The sequence below is a fragment of the Anopheles ziemanni genome, chromosome 2 (genome assembly GCF_943734765.1).
Source record: "Anopheles ziemanni chromosome 2, idAnoZiCoDA_A2_x.2, whole genome shotgun sequence".
Taxonomy (NCBI): Eukaryota; Metazoa; Arthropoda; class Insecta; order Diptera; family Culicidae; genus Anopheles; species Anopheles ziemanni.
In genome coordinates this window covers 63,803,987-63,826,288 of record NC_080705.1, presented here as the reverse complement: position 1 = coordinate 63,826,288, position 22,302 = coordinate 63,803,987, and the positions used below count along the sequence as shown (strand labels likewise).

The 22,302-nt window shown below is 44.9% G+C and overlaps 4 protein-coding genes across 4 annotated transcripts; 3 read left to right on the top strand and 1 right to left on the bottom strand.

Annotated features, from left to right (window-relative positions):
* The first annotated feature begins 6,225 nt into the window (after nt 1-6,225).
* On the top strand, nt 6,226-11,594 carry LOC131294072 (uncharacterized). The gene is made up of 11 exons (XM_058322117.1): nt 6,226-6,374; nt 6,503-6,703; nt 8,627-8,825; nt 8,952-9,112; nt 10,203-10,311; nt 10,389-10,492; nt 10,626-10,704; nt 10,810-10,900; nt 10,990-11,128; nt 11,239-11,351; nt 11,434-11,594. Exons 1-11 carry the CDS (start codon nt 6,226-6,228, stop codon nt 11,592-11,594), a joined length of 1,506 nt encoding a protein of 501 aa, XP_058178100.1.
* Nucleotides 11,595-11,761: 167 nt separating this feature from the next.
* Nucleotides 11,762-12,878, top strand: LOC131281027 (transmembrane protein 177). The gene is made up of 2 exons (XM_058310279.1): nt 11,762-11,971; nt 12,039-12,878. The coding sequence occupies exons 1-2, from the start codon at nt 11,814-11,816 to the stop codon at nt 12,820-12,822; spliced, it is 942 nt and encodes a 313-aa protein (XP_058166262.1). The 5' UTR covers nt 11,762-11,813; the 3' UTR covers nt 12,823-12,878.
* A 4,315-nt stretch (nt 12,879-17,193) lies between these two features.
* On the top strand, nt 17,194-19,338 carry LOC131281271 (excitatory amino acid transporter 3-like). Its single transcript, XM_058310546.1, has 4 exons — nt 17,194-17,906; nt 18,396-18,787; nt 18,880-19,051; nt 19,125-19,338. Exons 1-4 carry the CDS (start codon nt 17,194-17,196, stop codon nt 19,336-19,338), a joined length of 1,491 nt encoding a protein of 496 aa, XP_058166529.1.
* A 933-nt stretch (nt 19,339-20,271) lies between these two features.
* LOC131294070 (putative gustatory receptor 59e) lies at nt 20,272-22,091 on the bottom strand. Its single transcript, XM_058322116.1, has 3 exons — nt 20,964-22,091; nt 20,804-20,893; nt 20,272-20,382 (listed from the first exon to the last, which is right to left on the bottom strand). The coding sequence occupies exons 1-3, from the start codon at nt 22,089-22,091 to the stop codon at nt 20,272-20,274; spliced, it is 1,329 nt and encodes a 442-aa protein (XP_058178099.1).
* Between the last annotated feature and the right edge of the window lie 211 nt (nt 22,092-22,302).

Genomic DNA, 22,302 nt, shown 5'->3' with positions numbered 1-22,302 from the left:
TGCCTGGGACAAAGTAGCAGATCCTGCGCTAGCAGTTGGCGGACGTGCAGCAATCTCTCCGAAATTTTTACAACCATTTACACGCTTCATGAACTCTCCCACCGACCACCAGCAGGGAACAAAAGTCACATCCTTATCCGACGGTAATGGTAGCTCATTTGCCAACACGATGCCGTTCCCGTGACCGCTGGTGAACGGGATGGATTATCCTTTCGGCCGTTCGCACGAGTCTGCCGTGAATCATCCGCCAGCGTAAAAAGAGTTTTTATGACGTGCTGTATAAAAAAGCTGAACGAAAAACCGGCAACCGAAGTGAGAGAAACTTTTTCTAGTGTTGTTTTTTTTCTGTTGACGAACATTTGGCTGTGATTTGCATACCACAACGACGAAACGCTTGAGGATTGATGGTCTAGTCCACAGGCAAAAAAAACGAAAGGAAAACAACCGACCAGGAATGCAAATTTCCCTGCACGAGGGAGGTGGATAGTAAAACCGTCGGTTCTGGAACATGCCCAGCCCCCGAATGGGAATGACAAAATAGCGATAACGGTGGACACATTGGACAATGTTTGCGGTAAACCCTCGACCGACAAACCCGGTTCCATTTGAATATTTATCACTATAGTGCCAAACAATCAACGGGTTTCGAGCGACCGCTCATTAAACCGTTAAGGAACTCATTAATTTCCTTTGCTGCTCGATTTGAAGTCTAATCGAAATCGATTTGATTGTTTCGTAATCGACCTACAAAGATATGTTTGACCGCAAGTTATGTTTGACCGTCAGAAGAACGCAAATGATTTATCGAAAGAAAACTGAATATAACGAAAACGAGCAATTTTCCATTGCAGAAAATATTCGATTGGCAAACAACACTTTGTAGCTAGAATAAAATAATTTGTTCAAAGTAGAATTCAGAGAAAAGACCTTTCCTCTGCTGATGACCTTTCATCCGGTAGCACTTTTAGCCAAGCTTTCGACCTTAACGCTAAAAATACTCAACTCATCGCCGTCTAGTAGGACAACTCCCTTTCATCAGTTGGATAGTTTCCCGGTATCGTAACTACTGTCCCTTTAGTCCCTTCAGTACCCGCTTTCAGTTGAGCTCCATTTTCCAGCCCTGTCAACGCCTTTTGCTGAAGCAACTAAGCATGTTTTGAGAACCCCATTTCATGGGCAGAAAAAACGGGAAAATTACCACTCAACAATCCCCACCGCAAAGACCCCTGGGCGGGGACTGCTTCCATCCAACATCCTGCATGTCATCGTGCCCGTGTCAATCATAGCTCGCCGAAGCCCGTACCCGTACCGAATCTGTAGGTGAGCACTTGTCGCCTGTCGCTTGCTTTCCCGTCCCTTCATAGCTGCCTGTAGCGCCTCGTAGCATTTAATGGCCCCGCTTACTGCTGCTTTGCTCAACGGAAAATCAACAACGGCCGGGGTGTTTTAAGCCATGCTTGACAAAACAAAACTCACCCTGCTCCCCATTTGGCGAGAGCTTCCAAATGCGCCGGACTGATTTGCCAAATGTTGGTGTAATTAAATTAATTTTCATTTCTTCCTTCGCGCGTCGCTTCGGACATTCGGTGGAAACCCTGTCATTTCGCGGGAAACGGAAACTTTCCCGAGCGCAGAAATGGGGTTACGAAGAAGGTGGCGGTTCCGGCGGACGGCCCAGGTACGATACCCGAGGGGAAAACCATCGAAAAGGAGCGCTACTGAATGTGCGTACCGGGAGCGACAACAGTCCCAGTTTGGAGGAACACGCGATAGTGGACGGATTCCCGCCAGTCACTATATTGTTATTTAATTTTTGTTATTTTTACTCTGGGTAAATGTAGAAAATTAAAAGCCCTTAATGCAAACGGTAAACCTAAGTATACGAAGCGGCGAGCGTATTTAAACTCGTACCCGTTTAGTCAAACGTTGCTCAACAAGGGAATGAACATGGACAGGATCATCAGACCAGCAAAAAGAGCACCGAAAGCAGCGGAAAAACTAACAGAAAATTCAAACCAAAAAAAGGACAATTCGCTGGCACAAAATGGATAGCTTTCTTCTCCGGCGTGAGATGGTCCCAATTTCCTATGAAACGCCCCGTTCACTTCCCCCTTGCCAGCCGAACGACGAACCGAAACGATGATGGTTTAATTTGAAGTGTAAATATTTAGCCTAAATCCCGACCGCCGGGTTGGAATGATTTTGGGAGCAGCCTTTTTGGTTTCCATCTCGTCCCCGGTCGATGAGAGTGTTCACACAAGCTTCACCCGGGAATAGGGCCGAGTGTCGGAAAGCAGGACACACGAAGGCACCGAAAGTAAGTGATAATTAGTAAATGAATCGTTTAGATGGGGACGGGGAGAATTTTCCTTTATTTGAAGGATGGCGAGAAGGTCCATGCCAGTTTTTTTGTCTTGTTTTTTTTTCGTTCGGTTGGGCCTGTTTCAGCTCTATGCTAATCTCTTCCTTCTCCGTTGAACCAAAATTAAAACGCAGTGCGCAAAACGCGGAACCACACGGGATCCACTAACGAACGGCGTTCTCCAATTGACCGATGGAGGGAAAATGCCGCCTTAAAATGATTCGTTATAACAACGCGGCGCCAATTAGGGAGATAATTGTTCCACCGATTGTGGAGGAAGTTCGACGAACGAAGTACGACTAATGGAATGGTAATTTGGTAAAACGGCAAAACAATTTCCTTCGGGCGCAAAATGGCGCAAACACGCCGAAGGCGATCGGGGATGGAAATTTCACGGAAATCTTAAGCGTTGGGTTGAATTAACAACCGAATAACTCGCCGCCGGATTCGTGAAAAGTGTTTTGATACATTTTGTGGAACATTTTTTTTGTAAATTAAATGAAATCTGATCGACGTGGAAATAAGAAATGATGATCATTCAAGCACAGAGACAATAATCAGCATTCTATTCGTTTGTTACAATTCAACAGCAAGAAAAAAAGTAACAAGAATAACAATTTCCTCAAAGACTTTGTTCACATATTTTCTCTCAAAATATAACTAATAGAGCGTGCGTTTGTGTGTGTGTTAATGTCCATCGTAGTGGATTAGCAACAACTCCCGGCCATTTACAGCGAGCAAAACTATTATTAACTTCTGACAGTCGTGGAAGGAATGAATTTATTTTTAGCTTGGTTGACAACTTCAAGAAGCAATCAAAACCGCTCCTAGAATTATATAAGTTATACAACTCTTTAAGCACACAACACGATGATAAAAAATAAATGTGACACGGGACCATTTTGTGTCTTGTTCCGGAAGAAATGCACTCAATAGGAAGGATATGAGAAAATGTACTTACAAAGTGCACAATTAGAAATGAGTGCTAGTTCTTTTTTAAAAAAGGCAATTCGAATAGTTTACTTTATGTTTGACCACTTTCGGGTCGTTTTCCCAACCGAAATAAAAAGATGGCTATAAAGGGATAAAAAAAATAAATAAATCTACTAGAATATTCTTGATTTGGAAGACACCACAACAAGTAATGTGTAGTGTAGAGTGGAAAGACGTTCCTCTAGCGTACATTTTATAACTAAAACCCTCCGCGAGTCGCATATACACCGGACCTGTAAATAAATGGATAAGACCATAGGAATTCATACGGGAAAATATTGTCCAATAAATGTCCATGAAATACCTTTAGCGTGGTAAGTGAAGAATGTTACTGGAAAATACAATTGCTGTTTCTATATCCAATGTTAGAAAAATAATAATAATATTAATAATAGTAATAGTAATAAAAACGTTAGCGCCAGTAAGCAAAACCAAAACCAAACGTGGTCGATATTCTAATGCAAGAACTAAGCAACTAAGCCTTAATACTACTCTCCCGCGAGTATCCTTGTTAGACCGGATGAGAAGAGAAGTTTATGGAAGGAATTTTATAAAAAAAAACTCATCACCATACAGACTCAAAAAAGTAAAAATAAAAAGGAAAACACCATTTAGCAGAAAGAGCAACATCCTCTACCATTCTCCTCTTGTAGGACCTCGCAGAGTATTTAACGTTTACCTCACACTTGCTCACCCTGTTTACCTGTTACGAACTCCTTCGAAAGTTCGCCAATGCACCATCCTCACCGTTTTTCCCCCAACCCCAAATATCCACCATTTTTAAAAAGGTAAAACTTAACGACAAGCGCATTACTAATCTTGCGAAAACATCTATTTAAAAATCACACACATATCCCTGTTAACTAACTTACAACTATCGTTGTCTATTGCTAGCGTCGTACTCATACTACTGTTCTATACACATCACTTACTCTATCTAGATTGAAATTTCTATCTCTCTCATTCTCACTTTTTCCTATTCCGTGTATCTCTATACAAACAACCACTGCAAGTTTGCTGTTGTTTGTCAAACGCTTTCCATTGTCCCGAGTTCTCTTTTCCGGTCCCACTGTTTCTAGTCAACTTAAGCACCTATCAAAAAAATCCTTGCACCATACTAGGAACTTCTTTAGGAAGCCAAAAAAACACCTACGCATTATGTGAAACTATCAAAAACATCGAGGACCATTTCTGTGAAAACAAAACACATAAATACGTTGAAAAAGAGGAAAGAATCCTAGAACGCCATTACACTATACTTCATTGTGATTCACATTTTATCCTGTAGGATGGCCCTGGGGGGGAAGATGAAAAATTATGTTCGATCGAGGTATAAAAATCGCTAGAAACGATTTAAAAATAAAACCCCCTACGAAGGGTTGCACTCATTAAGAAACAAATCTGGACGGTTTTTATGAAATGAATGATTGAAGGTTCAATTCAGAGTGCGAACCTGTAGAAACGCACGATCGAGAAGACGAGCACATCTAGGACTCAACCCCAGACTCGTGTCTGTTTTACACCCTTATGTAGTTAACCGATAAGTGCAGCACTGTCCACTAAGGAAATAAAGTATATAAAAAAAGTGAAACCTAATTCAATGAAGGTCAATAAACATTCAGAGTATTTTAATACGAACTAGCGCGTTATGTTTTGACTGTATGACACCACGGAAAGAAAAATAACCCATGGCAATAATTTCCGTTAAGGAGGGGTAAGTATTTGCGATGCTATTAGCAAGCAAATCCTTTACTTGCGTACTACACCAATTACAAATCCCTGGCAACCCACTTTTTTCCTTGTCTAAGAAAAGTTGTCGTTAAGTCGAGCTTAAAGAATCACGTTCCAGTGTACGTGTGCACCTCGTTGGCAACTTGGCGAATACTTGTAAAACTTTCCAGACACCAACAGGGTTAATTATTGTCTTCGGGCCGGTTTCTTCCAACCTTTCGCTTGAATTTGATTTTTTCGTCTGCATTCCACGGCGAATTGTTTTGGAAAGATATTCGACCCCGTTCGCAAACATTAGCATAACAATTACAATAACCTGTCGTCGATCTTCGTTATCGTGCTCTAATTACTTTCATCACCTACTCTAACCAGGGTTGCCAAGGAGAACATAATTCAATGTGTTTTGTTGTGTGTAAAACTTTGGTTACTCAAATCCCTTTCTCGCATATGTCCCTGATAGAGAACGATTTGGTCAGCAAAAGATTAATTACCTTACCACAGGAAATACATTTAGCTAACACCACGAACCCGTCGACCAACCCATTTGAGGGCCGAAAAAGCTCCCTTTTTTAAGGCGGGAAAACAATGGAGCCCCGATAAAAGCAGAGAACCGTATCAAGATGATGTCTTTGTTCGCTCGCTTTGATTCATCTAATGCACGCTAGACTATGGGCTGATCGTAATTAATTTCTAATAATCCCTCCCCCGCGCCGGGCAGCCCAATCTATAAATTAGGACTCTGTCCCGCTTCTCCCGCGGAACGGTTTTGATAGGGGTCAGCATTAATCCTTGGTCGGTTGTTTTATCCAGACAGTTTCCCAAATCAGTGCCGCGAGCGCCGGTCGAAGAGTTGGTTTACTTTCATCTTGCTGCAACTCCTAAGGGCCAGGATCCGCGTTAGATTAGGCATTGGAGGCTTTCCGCCAAGTTTTCTTATCCTTTTTTTTTTTTGGCTGTGCTGCGGTCAATTTTCGTGGTTAGTTCTTTCTGCAAGGAAATACGAAAGGGTCCAGGTAAGGTTAAACAAAACGTGAACGAATCCCTTCGGGTAGTGGTGCAAATAAGATCGTGGTGGTCGTGGTGGGGAAAAAGTTCGTCTTTTGACCAAACCAAACACCCCCCGCGGCGGGGCAGAAGCGATGGCGCGGAAAAAAGGAAGCAAACCAATCGACCCTCGGTCGGCGGTGGGTCGGGATTCGACAAAAAGTGTTGCCGAAAACTTCCTGGCCGTGCTGAACCTGCCCGGACTCCAGTACGTGTTTGATCGTCGAAAACATCCGCTCGAAAGGTAAGCTTGATCCCTTCCCTCCCGACGTCTTGGTTGACGAATGAAACGCTAACCCGTTGTGAGTGCGGCCACCAGCATCCCTTGGTATATAATATGTTATAATTATTTTTTCTCCCTTGCTGGGGTAGGGTTTCCTGGGTTCTCGTTATCCTGGCGGCGATCCGGGGCGTCCTGTTGCTGGGCCAGTATCAGTACGCACGGTACGCGGCCAACCCGACCGCGATCCAGCTGGACAAAAACTACCGCGATTGGATCGGTATTATGCCGGGCTTAACGTTCTGCTTCCACGACCGGGTCGACTGGGGGAAGGCGCGGGCATACCTGGCACGGTGAGATGATGATAATTAAGGTTCCGGGAAACCGGGCGGTCCCTGCTTCGCCGCCAGCTGCGAAAGGGCCAAGGCATCGCGGCGCTATTATGCGGTGCAAGTCCGCAGTGAAAATTAGTGTTCTTTACGGGTTTAATCCCAAAGGTGGCCAAAGGGAGAAAGAAAAGTAATCATAACAAGCATACACCATTGTGCTTAAGCAGCTTATTTTCTTGACTTTTGTGCTGTCTGTAACATATGCTTTGCTTTGGGGAAAATGAAATGAGATATTGTATTGTGTATATTTCAGTTTTTGTCAATTATTTCTATCAAAGAAGGAAGCTTGATAGAATAAACACTGAACATATTTTTTTAATTCCATTTAATTAGGTCGAGCCTCTGCTGATAATATTCAACGGGACTCTTTTATATTACCATCCCTGAATATTTAACCCTTTTTGAAAAAATATGGTGTTCTTACAACTCTTCTATCTAAGGAGTTTTTGGGCAAATGTAATTAGACTTCTTCTTCTTCTTGGCGTAACGACCTCTTGGTCATGCCTGCCCGCCCGTTAAGGGCTTACGAGACTTGTTTCCCTGTTGTACGTGGATAGTCAGTCCTCTCGTACAGGGGAGGGGGTCCGGTCTCGGTTGGGATTCGAACCCACGCTGTCGAGGTGGTGAGCCCCGGCGCTCATGGGCCGATTTTCTAACCGGCGCTACCGCTCGGCTGTCGCGGACCCCCTAATGTAATTAGACTATTCATTACTATGATTTGAAAAATTATTTTCATGATCATTACCAGTAGCAAGTTTAGTTTATTTTAGTAGTAAAGTTCAATTTTTATTTTCTCGTTCATTCAACTATTAAAAGTTTCTACAACCAGATTTATTACTTCAATTTTTTCAACTTTTTTTGCCCGTTCTGTCTTTTGGAAGTTGTGCTAACCGCTGTATACGCAAGGAAAAGAGAGCTGACGGGTCTTTTTCATGAAGGGTCACTTCGATACCCCCACTTTGTGATTTGCTTTGGTTATTGCTCACAAATGTCTTAACATAACTCCGCCATTCTCAAACCTATGTTGGGGTAAGAGGTAGGGCTCATCATCATCATCAACAAGATTTATAACCGGAAATTAAAAAAAAAAAGAATTCATTTTTTCAACGCTCTGCTGGAAAGAAACAGGCATTATTTATAGGAAACTATCCATATATCAATAATAGATATATCAATAATTTATAGGAAACTATCCATATATCAATAATAGAATAATAGATAGGTATAATAGACAACGTGTTTAAAACAGAATACTTGAAGAGTTACTTGCCATACCACAGAATGAAAATCTTGAATAATATAATTTAAAAATTTAAACCTTCAAAAGCCAATGAACCTATTTAAAAAAACACCATTAACTACCCTTGAGATTTAACCTCATCATCCATGCACAAGTCATAAATGAAACCCCTTTAAAGCTCAGAACAACATGATGATACCATGCTATACATACCAATACCAGCACCCAAAAACATAACCGACCGACAGCGAATGCGTGCTGGCTCGGATGCCGTCACCAAGACCCGTTAACGTTTAACCCTACAGGAAGGCAATAAAGCACGACACGATTAACCATGTTGTACAACATCGGAGTGCTGATCCTTCATCGCTGACGAAACCCTCAAATGTGACACCCGGTGACACCCGGTGCCACCCGCACCGTGGTTGGGGGTGGTGGTAAACCGGAAGTCACGGCCAGCCGTTCCATGATGCCCATCCCGACAATCGGCCTTTAAGTGTTCCCCTCGCACGGAAGCTGACGATGTTGTCTACACATCTGTTTACCTTTCTGCGCGATGGGTTTTGCTATTAATCTTCTTTTACTTTCTAATTCCGCACCGTACCCTTCCCCGGAAAAAACGCCACGATTCACCGCAACACGATCAGAAAGCATCCCCAAACGCTGGAAAGCCTCCCCGGGGGCAGCTTCCCGGTAAATGATTCCGCCGGGAGTCGTTATCTTACCGATTTCGTCCAAACACTCGTCGACGCGACGGCGACCGACTTTGGCAATCTGTCCCGCTTTCTCGACGACACCCGCCACCTGCCGGCCGATGCCGTTGACATTCTGGAGCTAATCAGCTCGGTAAGCATACCACCCTAAAAGGTGCAACCTCTCACCCATCCCCGCGGACGTCAGCAACAGTTGACGGCTTGCCTCTCTCGCTAGAGCCTTCGGGTTTTATCTTCATTGTTACCGTTTTTGGCTCAGGTCCATCCGCACCATGACATCGCCATCAACAGCATCCAGCCGGCGACGACGGTCGGGGCTGGCGAGGAGGTTCCGCCGGTGCACCAGATTGTCACGGAGCGGGGCATCTGCTACAGCCTGAATGCACCCCTGTCCTACCTGCAGCGGACCAACGCGACGGAGTGAGTACCGCCGGTGCACTTAGCAACCGTCCGCCATAAAGATAAACGGGTGGACGCGCGCTTTGGAGACGATTTCTTTATGGCTGACTGAACCTTCGCACACTGGGAAAATGGGAGGTCGGTTGGGGTTGGCCACGGGGCAGGGTCAGGATAATTTAACCCCTAGTAGCACTTAATTTTTGCTACGAACGAGATGGAGTGTCAAACAGTTCATTGGGTTGAATATTTCATTTTTCAGAGCACTAAATCTAGAAGCGCGTCGAGTATAGCTTAATCTTTCTTCAAATTATCATGTAATTATTTTATTTGTTGCATATTGACCATATCATGATTATGATTTATTTTTAACATAACAAATCCTTTATGAATGTGAATTATTAATCAAAGTAATATAAATATCTTAAATATAAGATTAGATTTGATTGAGTGCGATTTTTATTTGCGTCTATTAACAGATAATTTCCCATTCAGAAAGTACTAATCAAAAAATTTATTAGAGTTTGCAGAGGCACTTTCATTCACTGACTCTCAGTTGAACTGGGTTTAAGTTTATTTTTCCTCCGGCAAGACACGTAACTTCAATCAAGGAAACACCATACTTCCCTAATTCTTTTCCTAATTGGTTTTAATTCAACACAAACACTTTAGAACATGATCAAATTTAATTTGATTTGATTTGATTTTAAACAGGTGAAACCGGGAAACGTTTTGATCAGCTTTTAGATTCGAACAATCGTAGTCCTACAATGGAACATCAAAATTGAACAATGGTTTATAGATTAAATGTGAAGTTTTCGTTCGTTTAATTTGTGAAATTTCTTAATCAAATACTTTTCTTTAAGAGTTTTGTGTAAAAAAATTGACCGCTTGCTTGATAAACGGAACCAGCATTTTTTTATTAATGCCCGAAAGCATACTTTCCAAACTTTTTTTTCGGAAACATTGGTCCATTTTTTTATTAATGCATATAAAATCAAAGATTACAAAGAAGCTGTTAGTCCAATGGCCTTTGTTCCGAATTTATACTTTATCGACGGCCCGGGTTGGACAGTGTGTGTGACTTTTTCGACTTTGTTTCTCACCCCCTCAGGCGTCTGCTGCCTTCCAAGAAGGATTTCTCAAACAAGCAACCCATATCCTGCGAATTCAACAGACACCACTGCTACATGAAGCTGGACATGTATCGGTCAACAGTGTCGGTAGGTGGCCCAGTTTTGGCCCTTTGTCACCATTTTCCTATTAAGGACAGTTTTTCGGCTTTCCGTTACACTTTCAGTACACCATCCACTCGCCGTACGAGGTGGCCAGCATTGATCAGCTGTTCACCAACGTGGAGGAATCGGACGAGCTTGTTGCCGTGTACAGCGTGCTGGAGATGGTGTAAGCCACTTGTGCTCTAGTACATCGCATAATTTTTCGTCTAATCAGATTGAAAACCTATCTTTTGTGTGCTTCTGGTTCGGCGTCCGGTACTGCGTTGCCTCATCGCTGGCATCTCTCGCCCTTTCGGTAGAGCCAACGAGCGCCTCAAGGATCTGACGGTGAAGCAACGTAATTGTTTCTTTTACGATGAAACGTACGAACAGTTACCGGTACGTGGCCACCCGACGTCCCGACGCAACGGGGCTTTTAAGCGAGCACCGGTTATTTATAATAGCACACACCGGTTCCCCGGTTCGGAACGTCTTCTTTTCCAGTTCTACAGCCACAACCTGTGTGTCATGAGCTGCCGGGCGAAACGTGCGCTCGCCTTGTGTCGCTGCCGGCCCCACTTCTATCCGTTCGCCGGTAGGTAATTCGTCTCGGCTTGCTGCGTTGGCAGAGTTTTTAATCAAAAGGAATTTTTGCGAAAACTTGCTGACGGGATCCGAGCGCAGAGGGTCCGCAGTGTACGGTGAAAGGACTACACTGCCTGCAGCACCGGCATCCCGAGTGGAACAGCGATGTGGGCTGCAAGTGTCTGAAATCCTGCACCGACGTGAGCTTCTACGTTTCGTCGCTCAGCAAAACGCAGTGGTGAGTATGGTGTACACGTTGCCTCCGATAAGAAGTGGCCACATTTCTAACACCGTCACCGTTGGGTATACGAGAGAAACTTATTTTTATCTCCGTTCGCTTTTTCACAGGACGAGTGAAGGAGGCATTCCATTTACCCACAAGGCTTCGCTACGCTGGGAGATCCTGCAACCCCGAACGCGGCTGCGACGGGTGTTAATATTCAGCTACGAAGACTTGCTCGGTACCTTACTCCGGTGGATTCGCTCACTTTCTAATGATTAATGTCCCGTATCGATATATGCTCTTTCACCCGTGCTTTGCAGTGTCATTCGGTGGTGCCGTGGCGTTATTTATTGGTAAAAACGGATTCTACGTTTCCAAGATTGTGGAATTTCTAACGATCGAGTTGGCTGGTTGGATACGACTTAAATTGCATGCTCTCCAGGAAAGGAAACGATTTTCCTTTAGACTCAAACGCTATTAATAAAAATTAAAAGTGAATCTACGTAAAAAATAGTTTTAACTGGCATTTTGAAAACTGTGCGACTGTGCAACAGTTGCGTGCAACTGTAGTACATAATAAATTATCTACTGTGGCATAGACCAGTTAATTTTGACAGCTTGTATCAAAAATCAAAACAAAAACAAACGATCCTACCTATTGAATAATTGTTTGTAAAATCCCTTCAAAACACAGTTCGCAATGGTCAGACCGGGAAAAGTATCATTTTTCCTCACCGAAGCAGGCCGTCAAGTTGTTTTCTACGGTGCCACAACCGCGGCATTAGGTTTGTTTGCAGGCCACTACTTTCCGCACTCGATATGCATATCATACTACAGAGAGTTCGTGCAGGCGTACAAGTGAGTATAGGAAGATGCCGGTAGTTTGGAAATGTAATTCTAAACTCTCATGAATCCGTTCTTCTAGAGATGGTGAGGAGCGAAAGCTATCGGAAAAGCTACAGCAACGTTACAAACGTGCATTGGATTTGCTTGACCTGTCCGAGTTTGAGAAAAAGTTTGCCAAACCATTCGTCGTGTACGGTTTCGATGTGTTCAACGCCGGTTCCTTCAAGACACGGTACGGCGCGTATGTCGGTATCCCAAGCAACTTCGAGTATGACAGTGCGGCGGATATGGACCGACAGGATATCAAGATCCGCAACAAACCGATCGACTGGAACACAGAGCCGGGTAAACTGCTCGAGGACGCGCTCGTGTTGAGTGAAGATGAGCAGGTTTTCGGTATTGCACGCGAGCTACTTACCATGAAAACGCACAAATCACTGATACAATCCATCATCCCGACGGTCTCGTGGATGTTCACATATAGTTTGGCTTCCCAGCTGAACGAGCGCTGCAATTTCTACGCTCGACCACGTGCCCTGCGCTTCATGCTGTACACGATCTGCGGTCTGTTCGGTTTTGGCATTTACTCTTTTTCCACCGATATGACCGAAATTTACTACGAAACCGACGTCGACAAGCAGATGGCCAAGCTGGGGCCAGATGTGATCGATGCAGGCGCTCGGTTTTACGATAAAATACTGAAGAAAAATGTCGCCATCCGGAAGCTGACTGGTGAAGATTACTACACCGCCAAAGGCAACGTGAACTACCTGATCCGCCAGAAGGCCGCCCCGCTAACGTTGCGGAAGGAGTTTTTCCAAACGGGTTATAAGGACTTCATCGGAACGGAAAACAGCAGTTGAGTAGAATAAAACAAATTAAACGTTGTTCGTTGTATTTAGCTTGGAATAAAGTTGATAGTGCTCAAGAAGCGTGTTAAATTTGTTCTTGTTAGACCTCGATATAAAAATTAAGAAAGAAAGCAATTGAACAGAGATGTGAGAAATAAATCTGTTAGTTGAAATCACCTTGAAATGGTTTAATAATATCAATCGCATTAATAACAATCAATTTTTCATCTTTCGCGATGAATATTAAAAATTGTGATCAATGACATCACAATTTATGTCAATTAATTCAAGCTCGAACGCATGGATGATCGCTCATCTCGGTGATTCATGGTCTTAATTACTTTAAAGAATGCGCCCGAGAGGGTCGATTCTACGAAAGTGCAAATAAACCAACTTCGCTTCCTTCCAACCCATCTCCCCACAATGTCCAAGCTAAGATTGACCTATCGACACAGACATCGAGTGCATTTAACTTTTAACTCGTTGTTCCCGGTTTTGTTTAAATTCCTGGAGACATAACATGGCAGTTGAACATCTACATATTTTTATGTATGTAAAACGCTCAACACGTGGACGCGCGTTCCGAGCAATCATTCACGAAATGTTTATACTGTATCACTGTTTTCTTTACTTCGGCACTAGACGAAGAAAAATCCCCAGCCTCACACTCACACACGCTGGGTACCAACAGCCCACGCCGTTCCCCCCATCTCGTCCAGCCGCCCGCCGGCGGCGCATATTATCTTAAAGGCTTTATACGGAACAGTTGTTTCCACGGGGCACACAGTACAGAACGAACCGTCGCGCGGAACGGTTCGGTTTTTAGTAAAAGTAGTTCAAACGGGTTTGCAGCGGGCGAGCAGCGTTTGAAAAAAAAAAAAATAAAATAAAAAAAAAACGGAACCAAGTTGGGCACAAACCGTCAACGAACCCGGTGTACAATTCGTAAGTGAGAGCAAACAATGCAAACAGTAGATGGAAAAGAACAGATAAAACAATAAGTAAGAACTAATGATTGAAGTGGACGCAGCTCTGATCAACTGCATCGGGCACACCTTCACGCGGTCATGCGCGGACCATGACCCAGGAAGTGACGAATATCTTTAGTACATTCTGCAAACCGAAAACCTACCGGAGTTGCTCAGTGACCGTGTCGAGTAGATACGTGAAAATGGAAAGTCGCGCCAGTCGGTCCGACTAAGTGCACACGCGGGAGAATTGACCTGGTCCAGCTGGGGAGGTGCATAAAACATATGTGCGATTCGTGAATTAAATACCTCCACGTTGTATCTGATCATGTGCATCGGGTGTCGGTCAGTTGGTTCTCTGATTCCTAAACCAACCTCCACCTGTTGGAAACAATTCACCATCATAGTGAGGTTTTGCATTTCCAGACGGAGGTGTGCTCCATCCAGCCTCTTTCGCGGCAGTTTTATCTGTGTTTGTTTAAGATCACCTTGAGAGCAAACCGGGGCGACGGAAGCGTGGAATTTGTCTCCGGAAAGTGCGCCCAGGTTTAGAACAGATACAACCACCGCGTGGCGCTCGTCGGCGGTACGTACGGACTCGTGGAAATAATTGATCACGACCAGTTTGTCTATCACGTTTTCGCGATCGATTCCGGATTCCGCGCCCGTCGATTCGTCACACGTTGGCTGTGTGGAGTCGGTTTCGTTTTCTTTTTCTCCAGTGAAACGATCTGTGCACACTTGTGCGGGATGATGTAAGCAGATGTTCTGTGGCATTAATCACGCAAAAAGTATCCCACTCGGCGATCAGTCATACAAACTTTCGAAGCACTGGTTCTTGTAGACACCAAGTAACAAGACAGACCGAGACAGATCTTGCTAATCTGATACCGAGTAGTTCGGTCTATGCCGTACTTCTGTAATTAGATTTGTACCCTAAAACGGCATAGATATCTCCGGCCTTATCGTCAACTACATTACAACAGTCAATTACTGCCATTAAGGAAGACGTAGATACACCGATTCATCATAATCAAGGAAGCGGATCGGTACGGAACCGTTTTCGCGCGGTCACGATAAGGAGTCATAAAACCCTTACGAAGGAGGGCCGGCGGGCGGGCGAGGCAATAGACCGTGTGCGTCCTAATCGGCGCTGGCAGAATTTATGACATAGGCGTCAAAGAGTTCATCCGGACGCCCAACAATGTGACCAACCGTGACATCCTCCCGGTCGGGGGTTTATCTTTCAACAAACGAAGAACGGCTCGGATCATTTCCTGTTGGTTTTGTGTTTGAAGAAAATTTCTACTCGTTCTGTTTTACAAATTTTATTAAGCGATACTGATCATCGCATTCAAATGATCTTAAAAAAGTGTCTCGATGAAGTCAATGTTGAGGTAACATTTTCGCTTTCCTATTCGCAACATCGTTAGCATCTGGTTTTTCTTTCGTTCGGTAATTTCACAACCTTGAGCATACGGATTCTCTTTCAACCCCTTTTTTTATTTGAAGAACAAAGAATAACAACAAACAACACTTCAGCCCTTTGGCGATGTAACATCAGAAACCAAAAGTGAAGATTGGGGGGCTTGGTTCGTGGTAGTGAACGCGAAAAAAAACCCCCAAATACGTGACCGGTTTATGATGGCACATCCAAATCGGCGTAAATCCAATGACGAAGTTCTTTTCAAGACAATCTTGAAGACGATCGGATCAGAGATCATTTTTTGCTTCAAACATTGCTTGTCCTCTTCTATCCTCCTACCTCCTTCCACGCCTGCTCCTCTTCCTCCTCCACCATCTCCACCCCTTGCATATTACCTAATTTTGGAAAATCGATCACATTAATGTAACTCCCTTGTTTATCTTGATTTAATCATGCTAAAATACAAGGCAAAATTGTTAAAGAAACTTTTTAGAGAAAAGCTTAATTTTTTAAAATGAATCGATATTCGTTGAAAAAAATTATAAAACACGTGTTTGGACTTGTTCATTATGATGAAGCATTCAAACACAAAAAAGAGTCGGTCAACGCATAGTGAATTTGACATCAGTAGACTTCAGTTTATATGAACAAAAAAAATTAAAAGAAATAAGGACTAGTTAATTTTTTTAAACATGTAAAGTTAATAAAATAGGTAAACTAAATGAGCAATCACTGTAAAATGGTATTCCCCCGCCGGAAAGTCCACACCAGGTCAGTATTCATTCAAAAGTTTAATCGAGTGTAATTGAACTAAAGCTGGAAAGCCCCAAAAAAAAGTCCCGAAACATACCCACCACCAACAACAGCGGGTTTACCGAGCGAAGCTTAAAATGCAGACAGTTTTTATGCTCTTGCTGTTACGCTAAGCCCCCCGAAAATCTCCCTGCACAATAGGGTCGGGGGATGATTTGATGTGGGGTTGTTACTTTTTTTGCTTTCTATTCACCCCGAACGAGAGTAAAACAGAACACCGGATGAGTAGGGGCACCGACAGATGCCACCCGTCGATCGTTAGATGCCCGGTCATCATGATGATGATGATGTTGGCGATGCTGATGATTGGTTTCCCTTTTCCACTGCTTCCTTTATTACACGTGAGGAAAACGAAATTTCGAAGGGTTGGAGAGGAGTTTCGGGAAGGGGGTTCAGATTTTTCAGCCACCGGACGCTTTAAAACCAGTTCCGTTCGATGGTACGGGGAAAGAATGTTGTTGTGTTTTTTTTTTTTTTTTTTTGGTAGGATTTTGAGGAATGAAAAAAACGCAGGGTTATTGAGAGCGTGTTTCGTCGAAGACATGTGATGCATTCCGCGGCCTCCCGACCCGTCACTGCACATTAGTCTCGTCGCGTGAATGTAACTGGAAATTATCTGCGTACAACGGACTTTTTTGGACACATGGCGAAGGTTTCAACTTTTTTGCATTGGTTTTAGTCAACGTTCATGGGCACGCACGTTTTGCACCCTTGAAGACGGTTGAGGTGGTCCGAGTTCAAAAACGAGCAACCGAGATTGACCGTGGCCCGCCATGTAGGGGTGGGTTATTGCTCTCGCATTTAATGGCAGGCTTATCTCCATAACGGAGCCATAATTTCCCCCCGGAAGGTGGAGGGAAGGGAGGGGGGCTTTCATCCCAGTTATCTTAATAAGACAATAGATATCGTCATAGCCCAGGAGGTATCTAAGAGCCTCCCTAAGGGCGCATAAAGTGCAGCCCATTCTTGGTCCCCAACCGATCAACCTTGTTCCAAATACCGGAGAAAAGAACCCGCCGTCGTACCGGTGGTGGCATTAATGGTACAGGCATTCGCGTGTGTCTGTGTATCGGGTTCGCAGCGGGTTTAAAGACACTGCTTCTTCGCGTCTGCGGACACTAACGCGCCGCTGTATGTCCGTTCAGTTTCAGTGCAACCTTCCGGCGAGCAACAACAATGAAGTGGCCGAACGTGTGGGGTTTTGTGAGGCGCAACCTCCTCACCACGCTTACGATCCTCGGTGTGGTCGTGGGTATCGGGCTCGGGCTCGGACTGCGGGCGGTGCCGGCCGAAGGTGAATCCTGGGACCTGCGTGACGTTGCCTACATCAACTATGTCGGCGATCTGTTCCTGCGCACGCTGAAGGCACTCATCCTGCCGCTGATCGTGTCCTCGCTGATTGCGGCCGTCGGTTCGCTGGATCTGTCGCTGTCGAAAAAAATCGGTGGCCGGGCGGTGCTGTACTACCTCGCCACGACGGTGCTGGCCGTGATCCTCGGAATCGTGCTCGTGATCACCATCAAGCCCGGTTCGAACAGTGACGACGAGACGGAGGAAGGGACCGGCTCAGGAGTGGGCCGTAACGTGACGACGGTCGACACGCTGCTCGATCTGGTGCGCAACATGTTCCCGCCAAATCTGGTGCAGGCCTGCACGCAGCAGTATCAGACGGTACTGAAGCCACCGGCCGACAATCCGACCGAGAGCGACATTTACAAGTGGACCATCACCGGCGTGTACGCAGACGGTATGAACATTCTCGGACTGGTGGTCGCCTCGATCGTGTTCGGGGTGGCTCTCGGCGCCACCAAGCAGGAGAACGCGCTGGTACTGAAGTTCTTCCAGCAGCTGTCCCACGTCGTGATGAAGGTCACCGGATGGGTGATATGGTAAGTAGGCTCCCTTCCGAACCAATCCAAAATCCAATCAGAAAAACGAACAACAGCTTGAGTACCTCCCGAAAATGTCAATGACAAATCGCTCGAGTAGTTCAATGAAACATATAAGAAAGCTGAAAGTGTACAAGTGTTGGAACTGAGGATCATTTTGATCGAAAGTAAAAATTAGGTTAGCAAAACAACTTTGTTTTCAATGCAGGTTTCGTAGCTTTGAGTTAATTTCTGCATAATTAGGACATATTGGAATTGATTGGCATTCTTCTTCATTTTTACTATATGAAGTATTGGTATTTATCTACATTAAAACATCATCAACAGTTAAATTAGAAAGATTAATCCGAATCCACCTGTCAACCGTTGATCGAAAAGTAACGCTTCTGTATCACCATAGTAACGATGTGGTACGCCAATCGTTTATCTCTGTCTTTTTACCTTTTTTCACGACATTCCTCTCACGATACTTCTCACCCCACTTCGCAGGCTGTCTCCAGTGGGAGTCACTTTCCTGATTGCATCGAAAATCTTGGAAATCGAGGACCTCGGCGACATGTTCGGTAAGCTTGGGCTCTACTTTGCCGTCGTCGCCGGTGGCATTCTGTTCCACGGGTTCGTCGTGCTGTCGTTGCTGTTCTTCCTGTTTACGCGCCAAAACCCGTTCCGGTTCATCGCCAACATGGGGCAGGCGCTGGCGACCGCCTTCGGTACGTCTTCCAGTTCGGCCACGCTGCCCGTCACGATGCAGTGTCTGGAGGAGAAGAACAACATAGATCCGCGCGTGTCACGCTTCGTCCTACCGATCGGGGCCACGATCAACATGGACGGAACGGCGCTGTACGAAGCGGTGGCCGCTATTTTCATTGCCCAGCTACGAGGTAAGGACCCAGTTCCTCACATGCTCTGAGGATGGATCCTCGTAATTCCTCCGAGCTTCGAAGTACTAATTGTTTTGATTTCTATTTCCTAGGACTCTCGCTATCGTTTGGTAACGTGCTGGCGATCAGTATAACGGCCACGGCGGCAAGTATTGGTGCGGCTGGCATCCCGCAGGCAGGTTTGGTCACGCTGGTGATGGTGCTGGACACCGTTGGGCTGCCCGCTGAAGACGTTTCGCTCATTATTGCCGTCGATTGGCTGCTGTAAGTCGCATGAGGAGAGGGGTTTTATTTCTCGAAGAAGATCTCACAAGTATTTTTACCCTTGCATTTCCAGGGATCGCTTCCGAACGCTGGTGAACGTGCTCGGGGACAGCTTCGGGGCAGCGATCGTGTACCACTACAGCAAGGCCGAGCTGCAAGGCAACAAAGGGGACGCGGACCTGGGAGCGTCGACGGAACTATCCGACTCCGATCCGGAGCTAGTGTACCACACCGACACGATACTGGCGAACGATGAGCGCACCGTCGATAAGAACAGCCGGTTGTAAACCAGCGGGGGCCCGGGATGGAGTGTATTTTATCGTTCTCCTTCTCGGATTGAGAAGGAAGAGCATGGCTATCACCTTTTTATTTTTACTTGTTTGTTGTGTCTGCCATTTAACGCGACGGCCGTCCGCCGGTATTGCTGGTCCGTTGTTGTCTCTGTTTGCGGATGTGCACGCCAATATGTTCAATCATTGCCGATTTTATGAGCCAATGTCGGAAATTGAACCTCCATCACTCTTATCTGATTAGTATCTGGATGTGAATTTATTACGGAAATACCACAGAGACTGGAGCGTTGAGAAGCAAACCCCACACGGGGGGGTTGGTGAAAGGTGATTTGCTATTGTTTTGGCTCAATTTTGTTAACACAAACCGCTAGCTGATAAGATAGTTGTAGCGTTTGTCACTATTAGAGCCCCCGGGGTAGGGTGGCTACAATAGAGCAAACAGTTGAAAACACTTTCTACCGGTGTGTAGTGTACCGTAATGATAATGTACAAGATTGGTTTTTATCGAACGATTAGGATTAAGTGATATAAATTATACTGACGTCATCAGTTCAATAAAATTGAGTTCAATTTTCAAGAACAAGTATACACCCGAGGGGGTTCAATTTAAGTACATTGTTTTGAGCCAACTTTATCTTATTTGTACAAATCGAATCGTTTCCTGACATTTTTACATTTATAAATTTCTTAGCTTATGCGAGGTGTAAAATGGACCGTCAAGGACAGTATTTTAACTTACCCCATTGAGTAGGTAGATACGATTTGAAATTGAAATGTCCATCATTATCTTCTCTACACGTTGTTTGATGCACTCATCTTCGAAGCGTATTGCTTCGGATCCCTCGAAACATCGAATCACGCCACCTTCGTGCTCGAATCTGATGCAAAGTTTATTAGATCGGTGCGATGGGGGTGGAATCCCTAGTGCTAGGCGCCGGAACTACCCTTCTGGGACGCGTTGGCAGTCGATTGGCCTTGTGATACGGCCGTGTCAAACTGTATCAGAATGACCAGATAGGTCGTAAGCGCACCAACCATCTGCAGAAACGATAAACATAGTATTTCGGTCATTATTTCATATTGCTTTTTATAACTATGATAAAGAACATAACTTCGTTTAACAGAAAACTAATTCAAGTATTACGATACAAAAATAAAATAAAAACCAGCTTAGTGGTAATTGCAATTTGCGACAGTCTTCTGAGTAATAATTCAACAGCCGTTATCTGCGCCTAATTGTCTTGATATTCGAACCTCAGAGATGAGATTGGTATTTTCCCTCAGTCAACCATGGCAACGCTTTTTTGATCGAGAACACGTTATTATGGTAAAACAGAAGCTGTAACAATCTATAACTCATCAATTGTCAGAAATGAGTAGAATGAGCATAGAACGAATGTGGAAAACCTAGATTTAACTATAGACGAAGGGGAAAAGTCTTATAAAGCTCTTTTCTTACCGTACTTATGAGCGTCATTTCCAAATGAATGAGACCGCAAGCAGTTTGGTGTCCCGTTTCGTGCAGAAGCTGGTTCGAAAACTTCATTAGCTGGAAATGTGAAAGGTATAAGAAGACGTGATCACCGTTAACAACATACATGGCAAATTCGTTCCCTTACCGCGTTTGCGAGTGCTGTATCCTTCTCGTGCGGATTGAAATGGTACAAAATGGGTCCTGTACGCTCCCGCTCCTTCTGCACTAGATGGCTAGGGTACAGAACCATCAGGACTTTGGCACCATGTAGCACTATCCATAAGACGGTGTACACCAGCAATAACGTGTCACTGACTTTCCATACCCGTACCGTTGTCAACGTATAGATGGCAAAGAACTGCAGACTAAGCACGATGAAGGAGGCGGTCGTGGTGGATACGATCAGCACCCCGAAGCAGTCATTCACCTGTTCGAGCAGCTCGTTCAACTCGAGGTGGATCGAGCGTAGTAGATCGATGAGGTGAGCATAGTCATACAGCAAGGAAGCGCCACCACTAGACGGCGTGACGATCGTCGTCTCGTATGACAGACGACGGCGTGTGCGACACTGTTTGTCCCGGGATGCGTTAACCGTGTAGGACATTAGTAACCGGTTCACGTCGCTGTAGAATAGATAGATGAAGTACAGCAGGTAGGTGTACTGGATCAGCCCTAGCACGTTGATTATGTTCGACAACGTGTACACGGAGGAGCTCCTCAAGAAGCTCCAAAACGATCGATCGTTGTACAGGAAGTCCACCGTAAGCACGGTGCCGAAGAATAGTGCCACCCCGAGCAGCAGTCGGTTGAAGATGTTCTCGATGCGCTGAAAATCGACCGCAGCACCGCAGGATGCGATGCTGGCCGTGATTGCGAGCAATTTTTCTGCAAATTTTCGATAGAAGCAGCGTTGATAATGACACCCGATCAACACCATCAGCACCACACCGTTCGCCGTGATATACTCGCTGATGTACAACATTTGCGTCATGAACGGCATCTTCCAGTCGAAGTCAGAGTGCTGCAGCACAGTGGTGGTCATTATAGCCGAAGTGATCATGATCGAGTAGACCGTGTTCAACCCCTGCATGCACCATAGTCTCCAACATCGCAACCCACCCTGATGTTGCTCTCGAAGGAAGAAACCGGCTTCGAACAGATCCAGATACCATGGCACCGTTCCAAAAAGCTGGCAAATACGCACCACTTTGCGAGCCGATCGGAGGAAATCATTTTTAAATAACTGCTTGTTTGAGAGCAGTTCTAGTACCATCACTTCAGTCTACTTATACCTCACTTCGTGGTTAAACAGGACTGACAGAAGACCCTTCATACGATACCATATCCTGGTTTCTAACGGGATTGATAGAAGGCAGGTGCATCGCGTGATGACACTTATACCCTTCCCACACCCCATTTTACATTGGAAAGCGGTTATCATGTTATTCCTAAGTGATTTACCTTTTTTACATCCACAAACACTT